Consider the following 18,856-nt stretch of genomic DNA (forward strand, 5'->3'; position numbering starts at 1 on the left):
GGCCCGGCCCGGCCCGGAATTTTACAAGTATGGTCAAAACGTGACTAACCCCTTAGGTTCATGCGCTCCACTTACTCCAACCTATTCTTACACTTTAGCACTTTTTTTTGACGAAAAGCGCAAATTTTTGACCTTTTCAGAGCTTCTAAACCTGGAAAAACTGCTTAAAATCACTTAAAACGCCGAAAAACAGCCAAAAATCGGGATTTTTTACCATTTTGAAGTTTTGCGTCCAGATGGCCTAGTGGATTTTTCCACTAATTTTTACCAATCTCAACACCAAAGTTCGATTCCTCTGGGTGTCAAAACTTTTTTGATTTTTGTGTGGACCTCGAAAAACGCCTTTTTAAAGGTTTTGGACATTTGGAAAGCTTTAAAATCGGAAATTTCAAGTTTTAGGTGAAAAAATTTAGAAAAATGGTTTTTAGGCTCTAACTTTTTTCATGATCATCCAATTTCGATGAAATTAGTGTCAATCGATTGGAAATTCAAATTTACATCGAAAACATTTTTAAATGGCTAAAAGTGTTCTAAAATGAAGACATACGGGGACTCAGAAAGCTCAAAATCAGTTGTCACTAATTTTGCCACAGTCAAGTCAATTTTTGAGATCTAACTTTTTTCAAAACACTCGAATTTGGACGATTTTGCTATCAATCGATACAAAATTCAATTTTACGTCTAACAATGCAATATTCAACTTGAAATTTGCAAAAATGCAAAAGTACGGAGACTCGGAAATTTTAGAATCCGGAAATCTTAAAATCTCTCAAATTTTCATATTTTTGAAACGTTCCAAATGCTCAAAACTGATAAAAATACATTTTCTGAGGTCCTCACAAAAATCAAAAAAGTTTTGACACCCAGAGTAATCGAACTTTGGTGTTGAGATTGGTAAAAATTGGGTGGAAAAACCCACTAGGCCATTTGAACACCAAAATTCAAAATGGTCAAAAACAGCCATTTTCGGGGGATTTGAGGGTTTTTAAAGATGTTTTCCATTGTTTTAGGCGTGTTTAACGAATTTTGGAGCTCAAAATTGCTCAGTTTTGGCAGTTTAAGACAATCCATTGGGTCCTGTAATATCTGAAAATATATAAATGTTTGATTAAAAAATTGCCCAATGAGATAATTACACAGAAATTAGTATCATTCTAACGGAAATGAAGTTCTAAATTCGATGAAAATGAATATGATTCGAAATTTGCAAGTGTTGACCTAGAAAACCCCTAAATTGGCTTTTTTCGGAACACATCCCAATAATAAAGTGTCTAGTATGTGTGTCCCCCCAACCAAACCCCGCACTTTTTTGGACACTTTTTCACCCCCATTTCCGGCCATTTTCGATTTTCGGAAACTTTTTTGACACCACATCCCCTTCCCTTTTTTCCCCCCGCTTTTTTCCTCCCCATATACTAATCGCTCTTTTAGTATAAAGACAAGATACCCTTGGGAGATTGCTCATCCTTAAGGAGCACCGGAAACTTCTACACAATCATTGTCTTCTTAGTTTCATCTCCATTATTTATCTTGTAGGGAATTTTACATGTTCTTCTTTTGATACTCAAGAAACACAAGTTTTGAACTTTATTCGACATTTTCAGAATATTTAGAAGCTTGCAAAACTGATTTTGGACTATTTCAATGTTAACATCAAACATTTTTGACATTTTCAGAGCACCTAGACATTTAAAATTTGATTAAGACTGCTTAAAACCTTTTAAAACCCTTTAAAATCACCAAAAATGGTCATTTTCGTCCATTTTGAAGTATGGTGTCCAAATGGCCTAGTGGATTTTTTCACCCAATTTTTACCAATCTCAACACCAAAGTTCGATTCCTCCGGGTGTCAAAACTTTTTTGAATTTTGTGTGGACCTCGAAAAAACGCATTTTTATCTGTTTTGGACTTTTGTAACGATTTAAAATAGGAAACTTTTAGTTTTTATGTTTAAAAAGTCAGAGAAATGTGTTTCGGCTTATTTAGACATTCTTTGGACAGTTTCAGATTGTCTAGATTTTTAAAAACTTCTTCAAAATGCTTGAAATTTTTCAAATCCCTCTAAAACCCTTAAAAACGGTCATTTTCGTCCATTTTGAAGTATGGTGTCCAAATGGCCTAGTGGGTTTTTCCACCCAATTTTTACCAATCTCAACACCAAAGTTCGATTCCTCTGGGTGTCAAAATCTTTTTTATTTTTATGTGGACCTCAGAAAACGCATTTTTATCAGTTTTCGACATCTGGATCACTTTAAAATCGGAAATTTCCAATTTTTAGGTGTCAGAAATTTAGAAAAATGGTTTTTGGACTCTAACTTTTTTCAAAGTGGCTCAATTTTTATGAATTTAATATCAATCGATAGGAAATTTGATTTTACGTCGAACGATGTAAAAAAAATTCAGAAAAAAGACGTACTGGGACAGAGAAACCCTAATATCAGTTGTCACCTAATTTTGACTAGTCAAGTCAATTTTTTGGCTCTAATTTTTACCAAAACACTTTAATTCTAAAGATTTTAATATCAATAGATAGGAAATTTAATTTTACATCGTATGATGCAAAGTCTGGATTGTCTTAAAATGCCAAAACTGAGCAATTTTGAGCTCCAAAATTCGTTAAACACGCCTAAAACAATGGAAAACAACACTCAAATCTCCCGAAAATGGCTGTTTTTGACCATTTTGAAGTATGGTGTCCAAATGGCCTAGTGGATTTTTCCACCCAATTTTTACCAATCTCAACACCAAAGTTCGATTTCTCTGGGCGGCAAAACTTTTTTATTTTTGTATGGACCCCGGAAAACGCATTTTTATAAGTTCTAGACATTAGGAACGATTTTAAATAGGAAATTTTCAGTTTTTTGGTTAAAAAATATTTTTAAAAAAGTTTTTGAGCCCTAACTTTTTTCATTGTTATCCAATTTCGATCAAATTACTAGCAGTCGATAGGAAATTTAATTTTACGTTCAGTGATGCAAAATTCGCAAAATGCAAAAATACGGAGACTTAGAAACTTCATAATCATCGGCAAAAACGATTGTGAGATTTCTAACGTTCGGTATTTTCTCATTTTTTTAAATCTTTTGTAGATATTGTTTATTTGAACGTGAAATTAAATTTCCTACCGATTGGTAGTAGTTTCATCAACATTGGTCCATATTGAAGGAAGTTAGGACTCAAAAACCATTTTTCTGATTTTCTAGGCCTGAAAAATTTGGAATTTCACATTTTAAAAAACGTCGAAAACCTATGAAAATGCGTTTTTTTTGAGGTCCACACAAAAATCAAAAAAGTTTTGACACCCAGAGGAATCGAACTTTGGTGTTGAGATTCGCAAAAATTGGAAAAATCCACTAGGCCATATGGACACCAAAATTCAAAATGGCTAAAAATCGCGTTTTTTGGGCTGTTTTTAGTGGTTTTAAGTGTATTTTTAATGTTTTCCACAAGTTTAAAGAGGTTCGAAACCCAAAATTGCCCGATTTTCGATTCATAAAGCCTTGAAAATTGGGAAAAAAAACTATTTTTTTTAAAGGGAATATTTTAAGGCTTGCAGTCAAAAATGCCCGTTTCAAGCAATTTTATGCTGTTTTTGAACGTCCAACGACTCTGCAAATGGTTAACAATGTCCAGTTTTTTAGGGGTAACGGCTTCCGGCGAGGTGAGGGATGAGTGTAAAGATTAACACAACCAACCACTTAGATTTATTCAATGTAAACTAATTCTCCCCTCGCAGTGAAGGGGTCATAAGTGACACCTGGCTCATTGAGCATCTCTTTGGAGCAAGCATCAAAGGTCTTTCTCTCCTCCCGTAAAACCTTTTAGCACTTTCTATATTCCTCGTGTCTTCCGTTTCGTCTAGGATTTCCCCCCTCTCTTTTTCTCTTTCCCCAACAATTTATCTCATTTTATCACCTTCTTCTCTTTCTTCTTATTGATGACACTTAACAATGCTCATTGTTTTAATTACTTACTTGTGTTCTGAACGGAAATTGGGTTTAGGAATCAAAAACCTTTTTTAACCTAAAAATGTCTTTTTTACTACTTTTTTTGACGTTTTTCGACATTTCCAGTGTACCTAGACGTTCAAAAACAACTTAAAACTGTTTAAAACCGTCTAAAACCCCTTAAACTATCAAAAAATTTCATTTTTCACCATTTTGAATTTTATGTCCAGATGGCCTAGTGGGTTTTTCCACCCAATTTTTACGAATCTCAACACCAAAGTTCGATTCCTCCGGGGGTCGAAACTTCTTTGAATTTTGTGTGGACCTCGAAAAATGCATTTTTATTCGTTTTGGACGTTTGGAACTTATAAAAATTGAAAGTGGTGAAAAAAAACTATTCAAAAATTATTATTACTTTTTTTGCCATTTTTTCAATGTTTTCAGAGTCTCTAGAAGTTTAAAAACTGCTTAAAACCCTTGAAACCTTCTTAAAACCACCGAAAATGGTCATTTTTCATCAGTTTGAAGATTGGTGTCCAGATGGCCTAGTGGGTTTTTCTACCCAATTTTTACCAATCTCAACACCAAAGTTCGATTCCCCTGGGTGTCAAAACTTTCTTGATTTTTGTGTGGACCTCGAAAAACGCATTTTTATCAGTTTTAGACATCTGGATCACTTTAAAATCGGAAATTTCCAATTTTTAGGTGTCAGAAATTTAGAAAAATGGTTTTTGGACTCTAACTTTTTTCAAAGTAGGTCAATTTTGATGAACTTACTACCAATCGATAGGAAATTTAATTTACATAGTTTATAAGTTTTGGTTTGTCTTGGAAAAATCCAAATTTGCCTCTAAAACCCTTAAAAATCCTTCTGAAACTCTCAATTTCCTCTATTCTTCCACAATTTTTGGCTCTCTTTTTCTCTAACACTCTCTCATTGCCTCACACTATTTCTCCTAGATGCTCCAATGATCATTCGACTTGTCACCATTCTAATGTCGTGGTCCACCACGACGTCATGGGCTGTGAATCCGTCAAAAATTTCGAATTTTGACGAAAGTTTTGGGCGAATTTCTGGTGGTATGTGATACAAAAAGTACCGTAACTCGGTCAATTTTCGGGCAAAACCAAAAATTTTTATATTTTTGGAAACTACAGATTATGGCGGTCAAAATGAGTACAACCACAAATAGGTTTAAAAAAATTTAGTTGTTTAAAAAAAGGTTTCAAAAATTGTTTTTTTTTTAATTTTCGAAAAATTTCAAAATTTGTTTTTTGGGGCTAGTTTTAAGTGCATTCCTGCTGGTACCTATAGTACATAAATTCCATGAAATTGAACATGGAATGAGCAATAAATCAAACGGGTCTAATTGGGTTTGTTACACTTTTTCGAAAATTTTCGAAACACATTGAAAGGAGGAGATCATGCAATTAAAGTGATTTGTGATCCAAGTGTCTCATGGGACATATCAAGAAAACGAGTGGAATTATGTGAAAATGGACCAGAAATTCAGAATTTAGGGAAAAAATTGGACTAGAAAATGAGAAAGTGCAAAATTTAGGACCCCAAGAAAAACAAAAAAAAAGTATTTTTTTCCAAAAATTCAAATTCCCGCCCAACTATTCAAATTTCAAAATTTCCGATTTTTCCAGGTGCCGGACCAATACCACGACAAGTCGAGTGTTATTCATGTATGTCACTATCTTATCAGACAAGTTGGAAATATCTCCAAGCCACCTATATTTATCCAAAAGTGAGTTTTTTGGAAAATTCCAAAAATTGAAAAACAAAATTGTTTCGGAATTTTTTTTCAAAAATTTTTTTATCTTTTTAAAACACATTTCTAAATGTGAAAAACGCTGAAAAATCTGAAAATTTACTTTTTTTTGTCTGAAAACTGCTCATTCACCCTTAAATTCCAGGTTTTCACCGATCGCTGCCGTGACCCGAACAGCGAGCGTGGAATGCCTACAGTTATGTGCAGCAGTGTATGTGTGTCGTTAATGGAGCCAGATGTGGAAGCTGGTAAGCATTTAAACTCAAAAATCTTGGAAAAGAGCAAAAAATTACTGAAAATAGTGAAAAATTGAGCAAAAACGGGTGAAAATGAGCTGTGTTAGGTCAAAATGTGAATTTATGAAGAAATATTTACTAAAAATGATTTTTTCAGTATTATTTTGCATTTTCCGGTTGCTTTAAAGTCCAGATTCAAAACTAACTCAAAAAATGAGTCTTTATGACATAAATCTAGAGTTTTTGAAAAAAGTTTTTTTTTTCAATTTTCCAAAAAAAATGTTCCAGGAGTCTTCATCGGATTCAAACACATACGCGGATGTTTGGATCGTGTCCTGAGGCACGGATTCAATCAATCAGCACTCAGAACTCATCGATTTCATCAGAATGTGAGTTTTTTGAAAATTTTGAAAATTAAAAAAAAATATGAAAATAATTTCTTTTTAGTTTCAGCTATACAAAAAGTACCGTAACTCGGTCAATTTTTGTTCGAAAATGGAAATTTTAATATTTTTGAAAATAACAGATCAAGACGGTCAGAATGAGTATAAACACGAATAGGTTGAAAGAAATTTGATTTTTGGAAATTTTCGGCGTGAGGGCCTAAAAGCCTAAAAGTGAGTGCCTAAAAGTGTAAAACTACCGTAACTCGGCCATTTTTTCGAAATTTCAAGAAAGTTCCCTAAATTGAATTTCCCCGCTTTTTCCGAATTTCTTATTTAAAATTCTCAAATTCAACGTCTTCTACTTCAGAATCACTGTCGAACGCTGTCTCGAAGTGCTCTATTCAATCCGGCCAGGACCACAGATCCACCGGCTCTCGGCGACGTCCAATTGTGCTCGTGTTACGGTGATCGATGTAACAACAGTAATCCAATGATGACGTCATCAATCGTTTTCATGATCATTCTCATGATTTTTGTACATTGGGTCATTTGAAAAAAAAAACAAATTCCCGCCAAATTTTCTTTATTTCCCCTTTGATCTCTTTATCATTTTATCCCTCCCTATATGCCAAACAAATACCCCATCTAGACAAATTCTTTGATATTTTGATTTACGGGTTTTCTTCAAATTTTTTATTTACAAGATTTATAAAAAATATTTTAATAAAAATTTAATTTTTTTTTTGACAAAAAAATGAAATTATTGTTTTTTATCGACTGGAACTGTTGCGTCGTGTTGTTGGGGTTGATTTGGTGGTTGTTGGGGAATGTTGTCTGAAAATTTGAAATTTTGGAATATTTAAAAAATTAAAATTAAAAAAAAAATTTTGCGAATTTTTTTTCAACTTTTTTAAGAGTTTACAAAAAGTACCGTAACTCGGTCAGTTTTCGTTCAATCTCAAAAGTTTTAATATTTTTGGAAATAACAGGTTAAGTCCTTCAAAATGAGTATAAAAAGGCTAGGATTGAAAAAATTTCTATTTTTATGATTTTCGTGGTGGGACCCAAAAAATATAAAACTACCGTAACTCGGCCATTTTTAAACCAAATCGAAAAATTTTTGTAGATTCAAGTTTGCCTTGTTAAGACCTTCGAAATGAGTATAAACAAGACTAGGTTTGAAAGAAATGATTTTTTTAAAAATTTCCAAAATTTGGAAAAATCCCCAACCTTTTGTAGTTTGTGACTTTTTCCAGTCCTGCACACGTGCACCTCTTCCAGCACCAATCATATTTGATCCAGGGATGTGTTCGGGAACATTCCGTTGGGTCGGTACAGTACCATTATCGCTGAAATTTCAATATTTTTTAATTTTTTCAAATACCGTGAAACCTGTAATAGAAGGGCCCGCCCAACACTGTCAAGTTTGAGCTCAATTATCTCAGCTCCTATAAGAGATATCAAAAATGTGTCAACTGATAAAATGTAGGGGATATTATTATAAACAATTTATCAGTTGACAAATTTTTGATATCTTTATCAGGAACCGAGATAAATTGTCTCAAAGTTGACGGTTTGGATGGCGCTTTTTGAAAAAATATTCAAAACTTTAGACAAATCAAAATTTGTACATTTTTGAGTATTTCAAACAATTTAAAATACATTTATCAACCTAAAAAATCAACATTTCAAAATAATTTTGGATTACTGTACCTACCCAACATTGCCACCACTATCATAACTGCGCCCATCACAATGATAATGTAGGAGAATGCAAAAAGTCAAGTTTGAGCTCAAATATCTCAGCTCCTATAAGAGATATCAAAAATGTATCAACTGATAAAATGTATAGGATATTATGATAAACAATTTATCAGTTGACAAATTTTTGATATCTTTATCACGAACCGAGATAATTAAGCTTAAAGTTGAAAATCAGGGGGGGGGCCTTCTATTACAGGTTTTACTGAATTCCAAAAAACTTACTCCATAGTTTTTAAAACAGCTGAAATTGGTTGAAATAAGAGAATTGTGATAAGAAAAACGACGAGTAGAGAAAACGATTTCATTGAGAAACGACCAAAAAAGTGGGCGGAGCCTAAACAAAAATTGTTCGTTATCGAGAAAATTCGAAAAACCAATGACTAAGAAAGTTGTTGATTCTATTGGTCATAGTGTGAATAAACAAAGGGGAAATGGGGTGATTCTCTATGGAGCGCGTTTGCTTTTTGGAGAGACGCAGAGAAATGGGATTAAAAACAGGGGTAAACAGGGAAAGAAGAGGACTTTGAGCCTTGGAAAAATAGGAAAATAAGAAAAAAAGAAGTTCAGAAATTCCAAAATTCCAAAAAATAAAAATCCGAAATGCAAAAATTCCAAAGAATTCAGAAATTCAGAAATTCAAGAATTCTAAAATTCTAAAATACATTAAAAATTAAAAAAAATTAAAAAATGTGAAGCAAATGAAAATATTTTTCACCATAAAAAAAGCGATAAAAAGTTTCCAAAATGAAAAAGTTTTGAAATTGAAAAACATGTTTTGAATAATAGATAACAATGTGAAAGTGCAAAAATGAAAACATTTAAGAATTTGTAGAATCTTTCAACTTTTCAAAACCTCAATTTTCTTAACCTATGCCGGGTCCCGGATCCTGGATTCCGGATCCTGGATCCCGGATCCAGGATCTTGAATCCTGGATCCTGGATTCAAGATCCTGGATTCCGATCCCGGATCCCGGATCCCTTCTCCGGATGCTCGATTCCGGATGCTGGATTCCGGATCTCTAAAATTCCGGATCTCTAAATTAAATAATACTTGAACTTAAAAAAAAGTTCCTTTTAGCTCAATTATCTCGGTTCCTGTGAAAGATATCAAAAAATAGTCAACTGATAAAATGTTTATCATAATATCACCAACATTTTATCAGTTGACCACTTTTTGCTATCGTTTACAGAAATTGAGATAATTGAGCTTAAAATCGATGGCCAGGGAGCAATCCTAAAATTTTCAAACCCTCAATTTTGTGCTTAATTATCTCAGTTACTGTGGGAGATATCAAAAAATGATCAACTGATAACATTTGTATCATAGTATTGCCAACATTTTATCAGTTGGCAGATTTTTGATATCTCCCAAAGGAACCGAGATAATTGAGCTCAACGATAATTGACTTTTTGAATCGAATTTTTCCAGCTCGACATTGGAATCTCTGACGCCCTGAACTACATTGTCCAGCACTTCTATCAAGGACCCTTGGGTCTCTGGGTCCCTGGGCCTCTTTTTTTCTAATAAACAATTCAAATTAGTCACATTTATTCATCAATTTTAATCATTTTAACCCGTTAAACAAATTATCTGAGAATTCACAAAAATGTTAAAATTCAAAATTTACAAAAAAAAACTGCTTTCCAAAAAATATTTAAAAAATCAATACTTCTGATACTTCCTTTGTTTTTTAGGCTGCAATTGATACGGTAGATCATGATCTCTTAGTGTATCTCGAGTCAACCGGTCCCGATGATGTCTTCTAGGCGGTTCTTCAACGTAAATCTGAAAATTCGGAAAAATCAAATTTCTTCAAACCTAGTCTTGTTTATAGTCATTTTGACCGTCGTGACCTGTTATACTCAAAAATATTAAAATTTTCGCTGTGGAACGAAAATTGACCGAGTTACGGTACTTTTATGTAAAAATGCAGCATTTTTTTCTACAGTAATCCGAAAAAAACTTACAATTTTCACCTCTTTTCGTCGCATAAAAACGAAATACAGTGAGAAACAAATGGCAAAAAGTTGACAAAGGACGACGGCAAAAAATACAATCAAAGTGACCGAGAATCCGATTCGAAGAGCAATCATGATTCTGAAAAATTGAAAAAAAAATTTTTTTCGAAATTTTTTATTTAATTCAGAAATTCAGAAATTCAGAAATTCAGAAATTCAGAAATTCAGAAATTCAGAAATTCAGAAATTCAGAAATTCAGAAATTCAGAAATTCAGAAATTCAGAAATTCAGAAATTCAGAAATTCAGAAATTCAGAAATTCAGAAATTCAGAAATTCAGAAATTCAGAAATTCAGAAATTCAGAAATTCAGAAATTCAGAAATTCAGAAATTCAGAAATTCAGAAATTCAGAAATTCCAAAAATCCGAAAATTCAAACTTCCCGCCTATTTAAAGTAAGATTCTCACCTAAAATGACACCCATCACATCGAATATCACAAGATCTTGGAATGTCCTGCCGGAACATCCGAAAATCTGAGCAACCGGAATTTCCACAGCATCGAAATGTAGTTTGTAGTTTGTCTAGAGCCTCCTGGACCACGCCGGGTCCTTGATAGTAGTGCTGGACCATGTAGTTCAGGGCGTCAGAGATTTCGACGTCCAACTAGAAACATTTTTAGATACCGTAAGACCTGTATTAGAAGGGCCCTTTGTGAAAAAGAGGCCCCCTACTTCAAAATGCGATTTTTTGAAAATTGTGATTCCAAACATGTTTTAAAATTTTTTTTCCGTTTTTTCGAAGTTATTAAAGAATTGAAAATAGAGCATTTTAATGTACCCATGTACCCAGGGACCCAGGGACCCAAAATCCTGGCTCTCTACTCTACTCAGGACAACCAGAAAATATTAAAAATTGAGAAAGTTATGATTTTTTGGAATTTTCAGTTTTTTTGGAATCCGGAATCCGGAATTCGGAACCTGGGTCCTGGGTCCTGGGTCCTGGGTCCTGGGTCCTGGGTCCTGGGTCCTGGGTCCTGGGTCCTGGGTCCTGGTCAAATTTGGAAAATTAAAATACCTACCCCATCTTTTTTATACAACAAATAAATTCCACAGCTTAATGTCGCCACAAAAAGCAAAAAAACGACCATCGAATAAATGACTAAGAATAAACGAGACCTTCCAGTAATTCCACAGCATCCTGAATAGTTAAAATTCTCCGTACACTGTCAAGAGTTTGAGCTCAAATATCTCAGCTCCTATAAGAAATATCAAAAATGTGTCAACTGATAAAATGTATAGGATATTATGATAAACAATTTATCAGTAGATCACTTTTCAATATCTCTTACAGCAAATGAGATAAATTGGCTCAAAGTTGACGGTTTGAATGGCGCTTTTTGAAAAAATCTTTTAAAAACTTTAGATAAATCAAAATTTGCACATTTTTGAGTATTTCAAAGAAATTTAAAATACAACATTTCAAAATGATTTTGGATTACTGTACCTACCCAACATTGCCACCACTATCATAACTGCGCCCATCACAATGATAATGTAGGAGAATGCAAAAAGTGTTGGCGCTTCCCAAAATGCATTTTCCACAGCTTGACGGTATCTGAATTTTTTTTAGTTTGAAAAAAAAATAAGTTACAGTAAACCTTTCTATAACGGGTGCCCATCTATTACAGGGGGGCCCTTCTAATACAGGGTTTACGGGTAATTTCGAAAAAAAATTTTCTGAATTTTCTAGTTTTTTCAGAGTTCAAATGATCTATTCAAAACCAATTTCATAGGGGTTTTCAGTAGATTTAAAACAGTATTTCAAAAAAAGAATTAATTTTAAAAAATTACCTCTCACTAATAAAATTTCTAAATCGACTATCGGTTCTCAGCCATATTCCCATGGCCAATAATAGTCCACCGACAACCATAAAAACGATATTTGCAGTAAAAATGCCATATTTTGCCCATGTACCACATCCAGCACGATCTCCATACTCCTCGTCGGTGATACTGAAAATTTTTTTTTTGGGATTTTTTGAAAATTTGAAAAAATCAAAGTTTCCAAACCTAGTCGTGGTTATACTCATTTTGAAGGTCTAAACAAGTAAAACTTGAATCAGGAAGGATTTTTCAATTTAGTTCAAAAATCGCTGAGTTACGGTAGTTTTACACTATTAGGGTCTCACCACGAAAATTTCCAAAAAATCAAATGTATTTAAACCTAGCCGTGTTTATACTTATTTTGAACGTCTTAGTTTGGTAATTCCAAAAGTATAAGAATATTTGAGTTTGAGCGAAAATTGACCAAGTTACGGTACTTTTTGTATAGCATTCAAAATTCGGATTTTCCTGAATTTCCAAAATTTCCGAATTTCTCACTTTGTATCAGTTGTATAAGTGTACATATCGCTGGAAGCCTTTGTCCGCGTGGACCGTCCCGTATGAAATGATGGTGGAGGTACTGGTGAGTACACCCGTCGATGATCCTCTTTGTAGTATGGCATCTTTTGAATCGGAAAATTAGAAAAGAATACTTTAATAGAACGCCGGCCGGACCGTCTACTTTGAGCCTAAATATTTAACTTCTTTTGAAAGATATCAAAAAGTTATCAACTGATAAAATGTTTATCATGATATCAGCAACATTTTATCAGTTGACCACTTTTTGATACCTCTCACAGAAAATGAGATACATGGGCGGGCTCAAGTGTGTCGATTCGGTGAATAATCCAAAGTTCAAAAAAAAGTACAAAAAAAAGAAAAACAAAGTAAAAATAAACTATAACATACTTTAAATAAAATTTTGCAAATTCGATTTTTTTTCAATTCGAAACAATTATTTAAAAAAATCGATAAATATAATGAAAATGCATGTGAGTCATATAATACTGCGGCCTCCCAGCTGAGATGGTGCTGTATGTATGTGTATGCAAATAGATAGTATGTCCCCTCCCCAGCCGAAAGAAGAAAAAGAAGAAAATTCATTATTTGTTTACTTTTAGGGAGAGAGAGAGAGTGAGGGAAAAGGAGAGGAGGAAAAGAAAAAGAGGAAAATATGATCGGTGGGAATTGTATCCCTGGGTTGTGGAGAATGTTTGAAAAATTTAGAAGTTCAAAAATTCAGAAATTCAGAAATTCAGAAATTCAGAAATTCAGAAATTCAGAAATTCAGAAATTCAGAAATTCAGAAATTCAGAAATTCAGAAATTCAGAAATTCAGAAATTCAGAAATTCAGAAATCCAGATACTCAGAAATTCAAAAATTCAGAAATTCAGAAATTCAGAAATTCAGAAATTCAGAAATTCAGAAATTCAGAAATTCAGAAATTCAGAAATTCGGACATTCAGAAATTCAGAAATTCAGAAATTCAGAAATTCAGAAATTCAGAAATTCAGAAATTCAGAAATTCAGAAATTCAGAAATTCAGAAATTCAGAAATTCAGAAATTCAGAAATTCAGAAATTCAGAAATTCAGAAATTCAAAAATTCAGGAATTCAGAAATTCAGAAATTCCAAAAATTCAGAAATTCAGAAATTCAGAAATTCAGAAATTCAGAAATTCAGAAATTCAGAAATTCAGAAATTCAGAAATTCAGAAATTCAGAAATTCAGAAATTCAGAAATTCAGAAATTCAGAAATTCAGAAATTCAGAAATTCAAAAATTCAGGAATTCAGAAATTCAGAAATTCCAAAAATTCAGAAATTCAGAAATTCAGAAATTCAGAAATTCAATAATTCAGAAATTCGGACATTCAGAAATTCAGAAATTCAGAAATTCAGAAATTCAGAAATTCAGAAATTCAGAAATTCAGAAATTCAGAAATTCAGAAATTCAGAAATTCAGAAATTCAGAAATTCAGAAATTCAGAAATTCAGAAATTCAGAAATTCAGAAATTCAAAAATCTGAAAACTTGAAAAAATATTTGAAAACAGAAAAAGTGCCTAATTCCAAAAAGTTGAGGATTGAGAGGATTTTTGAAAAATCAGAAATTCAAAAATTATGAAACTCGGAAATAAAAATAGAATTCCGAAACTTTAAAGTTGGAGAGAAAATAAAGAATCTATGTTTTCTGAAAATAAAAATAAAAATAAAAAACAATTGATTTTGTACAGTACAAAAATACATGAGGAAATCATTGCTCATCCTTAATTCTTCCTCATTTTTCTTGTTTTCAGAAGATAAAGAGGGCCAGACACCAAAAAAAAGTTTTTCTGATATTTTGCATAGAGAACCCCCATGAGGGGTTGAACTTATGGCAGGCAGCTCAGGGGTTCAGCGCCGCTACCGGTTGAGCTACGGGGGCGCGAAGGCGCCTGCCGACCGATGACCTACATAAGCGCAGTGCGATTTCGTCCCCCGAACTGTCCCTCGAAATTTTTGCTGTCTCGCCTCCTTTAAGAAACTTCTAAAGTTTATTATTATTATGTTTTGTCTTCAGATGATGAAATTCTCCTAATCTCAAGAAGGTGTCAAATTCTGACGAAACTCCAAAAATTAAAATGTTATCAGTGATAAAGTCTGAAAAAATAAACTGGAAATTATTTCGTTGAAAAAAACCTGTGAATATTTTTGGCATAAAAAGAAGAACTTTTTTTATAATTTTAAACTCAAAAATTCTCTGAAATTGATTTGTTTTATTTTTTAAAAATTCCATTTTCCAGGTTTTCCCCAAAGATCCAAGTCCAGTCCACCAAAATGCACCACGACGAAGCCATCAATCTGTACAAATGCTTTCAAAAAACTCAAAAATCCAAAAATTCCGATTCCAAGGACTCCAGAAAGCCGATGTCTTCAATTTCGAAGTTTCCAGAAAATGCTCGAAATTCGAAAAAATCTCAAAAAACTTTTTTGTGATTTTTTGAACTTTTTGAATTAATAAAGTGTTTTATTTTTGAAAAAAATGTTATAAATTAAAAATTACAGGAAATTTAAAAAAAAAAAAATGTTTTCAAAAAAATTATTTCACCACCATTTGAATTTCAAGTGCAAAACCATCATTATCGTATTCGAATCCATAATCCAAAACGTGGATTTTCACACTTTCCGGCTGAATTTTGATTCCAGTCGAGTAGCTTAAACCAGTGCCAATCTGAAAATTTTCGAATTTTTGAATTTTTTGAATTTTCAGCTTGAATACTGGAATTCTCTGAAATTTTCTAGACATTTCTAGACGTTTCTGAAATTCAGTAGAGTTTTCTGAAGTTTTCTGGAATTTTCTAGAATTTCAAGATATAAAAAAATTTCGAATATCTGTATTTCTAATTTTTAGAATTTCTGAATTTCTGAATTTCTAATTTTTAGAATTTCTGATTTTCTCAATTTCTGAATTTCTGAATTCCTGAATTTCTGAATTTCTGAATTTCTGAATTCCTGAATTTCTCAATTTCTGAATTTCTGAATTCCTGAATTTCTGAATTTCTGCATTTCTGAATTTCAGAGTTTCAGAATTTCCGAGTTTCCGAGTTTCTGAATTTCGGAATTTTTTAATTTCTGAATTTCTGAATTTCTGAATTTATCGAATTTCGGAATTTTTAACATTTTGAATTTCCGAATTTCCAAAAAAAACTGACAAACCTTGAAATTCTCTCCCTCATAGGCATATCTAACCAGATCAGCATCAATAGAAAACATACATCCCCTCATTTTTCGAAAAATTCAAATTGGCGCCAAAATTTGCCACTGCCAGTCGTTTTGAATGCTCATGATCTCTATGGGAAACATCCAAAATTGCGAAATTCGCCGAAGAATTTATTCCTTCATCAATTTCGAAATTCGAATTCCCGCAAATCATTCCACCGTCGATTTTGTCTCCTGGAACCTCATAGGCAACGGAGTTCTTTTCAGTTTCACACGCTTCGTAGTTTTTCATTTTGCTGGAAATGACTGAAATTTGAAAGTTCTGAAAAACGGGAAAAAATGAGCCATAAAACCAAGAAATTGGACAAAAATGAACAACTTTGAAGGATTTTGAAAAAAATAATAATTCAGAAAAAAAATCCAGAAAAAAACCAAGAAATTCAGAAATTCAGAAATTCAGAATTTTAAAATTTTTAAAATTCCGAAAATCTGAAAATTCAGAATGTCAGAAATTCAGAAATTCAGAAGTTCAGAAATTTAGAAATTCAGAAATTTAGAAATTCAGAAATTCAGAAAATCAGAAATTCAGAATTTTAAAATTTTAAAAATTCCGAAAATCTGAAAATTCAGAATGTCAGAAATTCAGAAATTCAGAAATTCAGCAGAGCCACAAATCAGTAAAAAACTAGATTGATTTGCGCGGAAGGCACACCAGCTAGCTGGTAAACTTACAAATCGCCAAAGCTCATCCAGTTTAGAGTGAATTGAATGTCTTTGGTGGGAAGAGAAAGAAGACGGATGGGCATCAATGGAAATCTGAAAAAATAGAAATGAATGTTGACTAGTTTTTAATGGGGGGGGGGGGGGGGTGACTTCTTTTCAGGAACGAAATACATACAGAGCTAAAAACTAAAATTCCCCAAAATTGGAATAACGGAAAACATAACTCTCTGGTGGATAGACAAGTGAACGATAGTTATTGGAAGACGCGTTAGGGGAATCACAAGACACAAATGACCTTGATTACATGGGACAGAGTGCAAATGTGCTCCACGGAAACTCCGCCTACTGAGTGTCCCTCAGGGAAAGGTCACCAAGAACACAAGAACAAACTTATGGGGATGATGATTCAAGAAATTGGGACAGGAGATCAGAAAATCGAAGTCTTCTATTCTGAAATTTCCAGAGAATTTTGAAAATTCAGGAAAATTTCGAAAAGATTAGAAATACTTTTTTTTTACTGCAAATTATAAGTTTTTTAGATTTTCTGGAACTTCGGAATTCCTTTTTTCAGAATATTGTTTTTGACATTAATGCACCTTCGGTCCCATTTTTTCATTGGGTCAGTTTCCCCAAAAAAAAAAAGTGGGCGGAGCTTCAGATTTTCAAATTCTTCAAGAAGCAGGGAAAAATCTCGTGTTCATCGTGGGAAAAAATGTTTTCATGTCATTCCAATCAAGCAGAAAAAAAGTCATGTGAAGTACATTTTTTTTGGATAAAGTTTTTTTTTATTTGAAATTAAAAAAAAAATATTTTTTTGAGACTCTAAATTATTCAAACTAAGTTTTGAAAGCACTAAAGCATTTGACAGTAACCGCAGCTGCACCAGGAATGATTGCTAATGGAGAAAAGGAAGAAGAGCCACCAAAAAGGTAAAATTCTCTGAATTTTGGTTTCTTAAAATATCAGTTTCTTAAAATTTCCAAAAATCTAGTTTTGGATTTTTTCTAAAATTAAAATTAAAAAAAAATTCTCACACCCTCGAATTTCTAGAAATCTCTGAAATTCCCACGGACCAATCAGAAGACATATGTACCTTCCAGAAAAATTTTATGGAAAAATAATTCTGAAAAATTTTGAAAATTCAAATTTTTCAAAAAAAAAAATTTCTTCGAAAAAAAATTGTTTTTTGGCATATTTCGAAAATTCGTTGAAAAATGCCAAACAGAAAATTTCCTACATTTTTTTTTCTGAAAATCCAAAAAAAAAACTTTTATTGTGCAAATTATAAATATTTTTGAAATTTTCAAATTTCCAGAGTTCCACCAGCTCGAGAAATCAAACTAGAAGAGCGACTAACAACGGAGGACACTTTTCTTTTCAAGGTAATTTTCAAAATTTTAAAAAATTAAAAAAAAAAAAAACTTCAAAAATGTTCCAAAATGTCAAAAATGCATTTTTGTCACTTTGGTGCATTTTTTAGCATTTTCTAAGATTTTTCAATATCTTTCAGAGAGAAAAAATCGATTTTGTGTTTTGCAAATACAAACTTTTGCCAATGAAAACTCCAAACGCTCAATAATTGGAGAAAATGAGAAATGAGCAAATGCAAAGGATGAAAAAAGGGGAAAAAATGGAGGCAAGATTTCCTCATTGACCTAGTTTTTTGAGTCATGACCTAGAATTTTTTAGGTCGTGACCTAGTTTTCATGACCTAGATTTTTTTAGGTCGTGACCTAGTTTTCATGACCTAGATTTTTTTAGGTCGTGACCTAGTTTTCATGACCTAGATTTTTTAGGTCATGACTTAGATTTTTTGGGCCATGACCTACATATTTAAGGTCATGACCTAGAATTTTTTAGGTCGTGACCTAGTTTTCATGACCTAAATTTTTTAGGTCATGACCTAGATATTTAAGGTCATGACCTAGAATTTTTTAGGTCGTGACCTAGTTTTCATGACCTAGATTTTTTAGGTCATGACTTAGATTTTTTGGGTCATGACCTAGATATTTAAGGTCACGACCTAGATTTTTTTTAGGTCATGACCTAGATTTTTTTAGGTCGTGACCTAGATTTGTTTAGGTCATGACCTAATTTTCATGACCTAGATTTTTTAGGTCATGACTTAGATATTTAAGGTCATGACCTAGATTTTTTTAGGTCGTGACCTAGTTTTCATGACCTAGATTTTTTAGGTCATGACCTAGATTTTTTATATCTTGACCTAGATTTTTTTTAGGTTGTGACCCAGATTTTTTGGGCCATGACCTAGATATTTAAGGTCATGACCTAGATTTGTTTAGGTCATGACCAAGGTTTTTTAGGTCATGAAAAATTGTTTTCAGGAGCCAAAACATCGAAAAAAAGGAGAAGATCAAAATGAACCATCCATTTCTGAATCCAAAACTAAAAAATCTGCTGCTGACATCTGAAAATCGGAGGACTGAAATTTTTGGCAAAAAATTCGGGGGGGGGGGG

The 18,856-nt window shown here is 32.8% G+C and overlaps 4 protein-coding genes across 4 annotated transcripts in view; 2 read left to right on the forward strand and 2 right to left on the reverse strand.

Moving 5' to 3' along the window:
• Nucleotides 1-4,965: 4,965 nt before the first annotated feature.
• On the forward strand, nt 4,966-6,900 carry Cbr-hot-2 (the record flags this gene model as incomplete). The annotated part of the gene is made up of 5 exons (XM_045238515.1): nt 4,966-4,972; nt 5,601-5,701; nt 5,871-5,973; nt 6,250-6,350; nt 6,715-6,900. 5 exons carry the CDS (start codon nt 4,966-4,968, stop codon nt 6,898-6,900), a joined length of 498 nt encoding a protein of 165 aa, XP_045097075.1.
• Nucleotides 6,901-9,774: 2,874 nt separating this feature from the next.
• Cbr-tsp-13 lies at nt 9,775-12,578 on the reverse strand (the record flags this gene model as incomplete). The annotated part of the gene is made up of 7 exons (XM_002647731.1): nt 9,775-9,897; nt 10,080-10,209; nt 10,539-10,735; nt 11,151-11,269; nt 11,580-11,686; nt 11,923-12,084; nt 12,454-12,578. The coding sequence occupies 7 exons, from the start codon at nt 12,576-12,578 to the stop codon at nt 9,775-9,777; spliced, it is 963 nt and encodes a 320-aa protein (XP_002647777.1).
• A 1,490-nt stretch (nt 12,579-14,068) lies between these two features.
• Nucleotides 14,069-15,947, reverse strand: CBG20538 (the record flags this gene model as incomplete). The annotated part of the gene is made up of 4 exons (XM_002647732.1): nt 14,069-14,147; nt 14,611-14,696; nt 15,045-15,294; nt 15,712-15,947. The coding sequence occupies 4 exons, from the start codon at nt 15,945-15,947 to the stop codon at nt 14,069-14,071; spliced, it is 651 nt and encodes a 216-aa protein (XP_002647778.1).
• Nucleotides 15,948-17,266: 1,319 nt separating this feature from the next.
• Nucleotides 17,267-18,856, forward strand: part of CBG20539 — a gene marked incomplete at both ends in the record, with an annotated part of 6,070 nt that continues 4,480 nt past the window's right edge. The window contains 2 exons of the mRNA XM_002647733.1: nt 17,267-17,307; nt 17,694-17,760. Coding sequence (XP_002647779.1) covers nt 17,267-17,307; nt 17,694-17,760 — 108 coding nt within the window. The remainder of the gene's footprint in view (nt 17,308-17,693; nt 17,761-18,856) is intronic.

The sequence above is a fragment of the Caenorhabditis briggsae genome, assembly GCF_000004555.2.
Source record: "Caenorhabditis briggsae complete genome, chrV, whole genome shotgun sequence".
NCBI classification, from domain to species: Eukaryota; Metazoa; Nematoda; class Chromadorea; order Rhabditida; family Rhabditidae; genus Caenorhabditis; species Caenorhabditis briggsae.